General features: G+C 28.3%; 1 protein-coding gene across 1 annotated transcript; it reads left to right on the top strand.

Annotated features, from left to right (window-relative positions):
- Positions 1-2,803: 2,803 nt before the first annotated feature.
- On the top strand, positions 2,804-4,479 carry LOC133683180 (universal stress protein PHOS34-like). The gene is made up of 4 exons (XM_062106722.1): positions 2,804-3,268; positions 3,370-3,464; positions 4,017-4,138; positions 4,269-4,479. Exons 1-4 carry the CDS (start codon positions 2,917-2,919, stop codon positions 4,348-4,350), a joined length of 651 nt encoding a protein of 216 aa, XP_061962706.1. The 5' UTR covers positions 2,804-2,916; the 3' UTR covers positions 4,351-4,479.
- Positions 4,480-5,085: the final 606 nt, after the last annotated feature.

Raw genomic sequence — 5,085 nt, 5'->3', positions numbered from 1 at the left:
TTGTTAAAAATAATAAAAAAAAGATTTATTTTTTTACAATATTTTAAATATATGCAACCTTGCGTAGAAATTTTTTTCTTTTATTTTTTTCAATAGATTTTACATGTATGTTGATTTTTGTTACAAATTAATTTTAATAAATAAATTTATTAAACACAATCAGGTAAATAACTTGTGTTACGATATTAAATATCCCGATTTATATTTGTCTCTCAATTTTTCAAATTATATTTTTATTTATCGTTGACGACTTTTTTTATTTACAAAATAGTTTGTGATTGATTTAATTAGATGCGCAGATACATCTTTTAATTTACATTTGAAACCTTCTTTTTTGTAAAAAAAAACACGTTGAAAAATTCTACATGTTTAATTTTTTTTTTATCATGTATTGGTATTTTCAATTTGATCCTTATTCCTTTGATTATCTATTTTTTTCCTTGACGCTTTTATAGAAATTTTATTGTTTTTTATTTCACCCTTCAATCCAAGTTAATTGTGAATTATTTTTCTTAGTCCTTGTTCTTTTAATTTTTTTTTCTTTTATTAGTATTTTTTTTCTTTTCAATTTAACTCTCAAAATAAAAATTCATTGTTGCCTTTTAATTTATTTTTTCTTTTGATTTTAACTCTCATTTTTTTAATTGATTTTTATTTTTTATTTTTTTGTCTAACTTTTTTTTCTCAAATCATCCTTCAACATTTTATTTCCTGTGGATTGGACTTCTTGATGTTTTCATATATAGTACTTTCGGTCTGATGACTCGGGTTAAATTTTTAAAAAGTTAACAGGGATTGATATTTTTTTTCTTATTTTTTTTCAATATCATCATTTGACATGTTTTTTTTGAAAAAAGACCTTGTGGCTATCTTCAATTTATTTTTCTATCGAATTATCCCAAATTCATGATCTAGGATGCAAATTTATCATGTTAATCCAAATTAGCTTGTCCTTTAAAGTCCAAATTACATGTTTACTTTGCTGGCTCATATTGGCTCACACTAGTTTTTTTCCTCATTTTTTTACCATATTTTGTTCTTCCATGTTTAATTGATTAAAAATTAAATAACATTATCCTTTTCTTTTTGATAAAGTTTTTTTTTTCTGTGTTATCGTGATATATATATTTGTTTACTATTGATGTTTATTTTTCTTTTTTATAACATGATTCAAATAAAACTAGTTTATTTAGTTCTTCAGGACTATAACTTGAGTAATTATTTTTTAAAAAAATATATTTACAACACTTAAATATTTTAGTAAAAAAAAAATTTAACTAAACAGCAAAACACGTCCACTAGTCTAGTTTTAGGGCCTGTTTGAGATTATGATAGCGGTTGCGGTTCAAAGTACTTTTCACTTATAAATACATCAAGATGATATCTTTTATTTTTTAAAAATTATTTTTAATATTAGCGCATCAAAATGATCCAAAAACACTAAAAAAATATTAATTTTAAATAAATAAATTTTAAATTTTTTAGAAGCACGAGTTAAACCGTATTTTTAAACATACCCTTATTCATTTCCGAACATGCCCTTATTCTAAAGGCAGAGAGGGCCATAAGGTATTTTGGCATGGAAGGAAGTTGAAAATGGGTTGGACTCGAAGGTGGTGTTGGATTTGCTTTCGACTCTGTTCTCATTCATCTTCTTCTGTTAAGACTTAAGACAGTTATGGCATTGCAATAAATCTCTATAAATTAATATTTTCGAATTACGAAAACTCATTACTTAATCAATATATTATTTAAATCTCAAATATAAATAACAAAAATGTTATTTAATAAAGTTTATATTGTATTTATTCATTGCCTGTAGGAATCGCTCATTTTCAGAAAGCTCCAGTTAGGTGTCCGAGCTTGATCTTGCAAGAGAGAGAGAGAGAGTAAATTAATTATTTTAAATTAAATTAATGATTTTAAATCTCAAATATAAACACTTTCTTATAAGCTATTATACGACGAGAAGTTCATTCAAAAAATCTTGGAGAGGTTTTCAACGCGGAATTATTTTTATTTCTTACATTCAACACAAATTATTTCAACATCTTGGACATCCAATATATATTTTTTTAAAGTGTTTTAAGATTAATTTGTTCATTAATTGAGTTGGTATGGTCGAATCGAGATTTGATTCGGTCATAACTTATCTCTTAACTCATTATTTTTTTGAATTTTTTTTAAAAAATAATATTATTTTGATTTTTTTTAAAAAATCTTAGGAGTGATCTGGGTTGACTTTCTCGACCTATAAGTCGGGTCTTATTTTGAGTCGGTTCTAGAATTAGGTTTTACAATTATGATTCAAAGCCTAGGTCACTAGGATGCTTGTGTAATTGGACCATATTTTTAATTTTTTATATATATTTTTTAACTTAAAAATTAATATTTTTTTAGTATTTTATAATAGTTTTGATATACAGATATTAAAAATAAAAATATTATTTTAACATATATTAAAAAAACATTTTAAAAAATAATTTTTACTAACCTCCAAATAGCTTGGTAGTAGATCATAAAATCTATAGAATCTCTAAATATTAGTTGGACTGTATTTTTAAATTATTTATTTATTTTTTTAATTTTTAAATTAATATTTTTTTTAGTAATTTTTGATGATTTTAATATATAAATATAAAAAATAATATATTTTTAAATAAAAAAATACTTTTTAAATAAAAAACAATATATTTTTAAATAAAAAAATACTTTTTAAATAAAAAACAATATATTTTTAAATAAAAAAATACTTTTTAAATAAAAAACTCTGCTATACCTCCGGATAAGCATGGTACGGGGTCATAAAATCTATAGAATCCCCTTGCGAATAATGGAAATCCAATCTATGGCTTCCATGAATATTTCACAACAGACAAGACATTGATAAACCGAGTCCAAGGCCGCAATAACCTCATGGCAGTTACAGCAAACCTTCTAATATTTTTTATTTTACTTCTTACCTACTGTAATATTGTTATCTCAACATGTTTAAAGCTTGAAATATTCAAAAGCAGGGCCGGTTTTTGTTTCTGCTGGAGAAGGGAAGGAGATCTTGCGGGCGCTAAAGCTAAGAAAACTGCGAAAATGGCTGGCACTGGGAAAAAAGTAATGACATTGGGCATGGATAATAACGAACCGAGCTTCTACGCGCTGCAGTGGACCCTTGATCATTTCTTTGTTCCATTTGGCCAGGACCCTCCATTCAAGCTCCTAATTATCCATGCTCAACCCCGTCTCGCTTCTGTAGTAGGGTTCACTGGACCAGGTATCAATTCAGTAGCGTTTTGACTTTATGAAAAACAGGGAAAGAGACTGATATGGTGTTGATTTTTGCTATTAATTAGTCAAATTCTTTTAATAATGCAGGATTGGTTGATGTTATACCGATCATGGAGGCAGATTCCAAGAAAAGAACCCAAAATGTTGTAGACAAGGCCAGAGAAGTCTGCAACAATAAAGGGGTAATCGTTTGTTGAGCATAGTGTGCATGATATGCCCTTTTCTTTTCTTTTGTAATTTATGTTGTTTCTGCAAAAGACATTTGAAACGATACATAAAAGATTAACATGGCTCCTGCTGGGTGATGATGTACTTTATATTTTGTTGAAGATAGAGGAGAGGAAATGGGATCTCTTATCGCTTGATTAAGATCATATTCTATCCAGTATTGATTTAATAGGTGGTTTTATGGTTTGATTTAGAATTTTTGAAATATAACCTGAAAAACTATGAAGTTTTTAAATTAAAATAAATGAATTGTTCATCTTTAGTGTCCTTCTAGAGATGCAGACGCGGCTACGGTGCATGATATTTGCTTACACCGCATTCATGTCCATGTTCCCAAGCGGATCCTTAAACTAATCCGCCAATCATTCAAAATTTACAATTGTTTTCTAGCATGAATTCCATCAACAGCATCAACATTTTATCATACATATGTTAATTAAGTACCGGTCTTGAATTTATTATTTCAGAACCAAAGAAAAAACCAAATTTAAGCGATTAATTTGCAGGTGAGTGATGTGGTAGTAGAAGTGATTGAGGGTGATGCTAGGAATGTCATGTGCGATGCTGTAGATAGACACCACGCATCCATGCTGGTGGTGTGCAGTCATAATTATGGAGCTGTCAAAAGGTACAGCAAAGAGCTAACCCTAATTCCATTGCAAACTGAATCTGCCCGAACCAGTTCTATGATTTTTGGAATGTACAAACATCCTTGTCAGTGTGTTGTATTCTTACAGGAAATCTTAACCATGTTTCAGGGCACTTCTGGGCAGTGTTAGTGACCATTGTGCACATAACGCACCCTGCTCTGTTTTGATTGTGAAGCAACCTAAACACTAGGAGGATATTTCCATCTACTCTTGGATAATAATTTCACCGAAGAACTGTAATGTTCCTTAATTAGTATTGGTTCTCTTGGTCGTTGAATTCTTATAATCCCAGTGGATTCATGTTTTATTTGCATTTGAAGCTGATGCTTTGTGAATGGATGGCTGAGTGTATCGATTTGCATGCTCTAATGGCATCACACCAGGTTCCTGAAGGAGAAGATGGCAAGAAAAAAAAAAACCAGACTCTTCGAAGTTTGAACTGTATCAATAACAAAATCATGTAAAATTAAAAGGAAATTAATTTGTTAACATTGATTGAAGATTAGAAAAACATTTCTATCATTTAATTCTAACTTATTTTATGTCTTTAAAACACTTTATATATATATATATATATATAAACCTTTTAATCTGCCTTTTCTTTATCATTTAATGGAATGTGTTGGCTAATTTGAAAGGGATGTCATGCCCTTCAGAACATGCATCAATTATGGCTTATTTGAGTATTGTATTCTTTTACTGGTTTAAGTAAAAGATACACTACCCTTGATGAATTAACATTAAACAATTCACCACTTGAAGATGTTTCCACTTCAAGATTTTTCCCTTTGTAACAATACTTTATCAATATGAAGAGTTTATTCAAACTCTCAAATATTTACAATTATGATTTGTTTACAACAAGATTCATTTTATCAAAAAATAGATTGTACAATCGAAAATTATAATCCCTATAACTCACTCA

Source organism: Populus nigra, chromosome 2 (assembly GCF_951802175.1).
Source record: "Populus nigra chromosome 2, ddPopNigr1.1, whole genome shotgun sequence".
NCBI classification, from domain to species: domain Eukaryota; kingdom Viridiplantae; phylum Streptophyta; class Magnoliopsida; order Malpighiales; family Salicaceae; genus Populus; species Populus nigra.
This window is presented reverse-complemented; position numbering and strand designations above follow the sequence as displayed.

Coding starts and splice junctions, on each gene's coding strand:
- LOC133683180 (XM_062106722.1), top strand. CDS start 2,917: ATGGCAGTTACAGCAAACCTTCTAATATTTTTTATTTTACTTCTTACC. Junction 3,269..3,369: donor AGTAGGGTTCACTGGACCAG/GTATCAATTCAG, acceptor TTAATAATGCAG/GATTGGTTGATGTTATACCG. Junction 4,139..4,268: donor AATTATGGAGCTGTCAAAAG/GTACAGCAAAGA, acceptor ACCATGTTTCAG/GGCACTTCTGGGCAGTGTTA.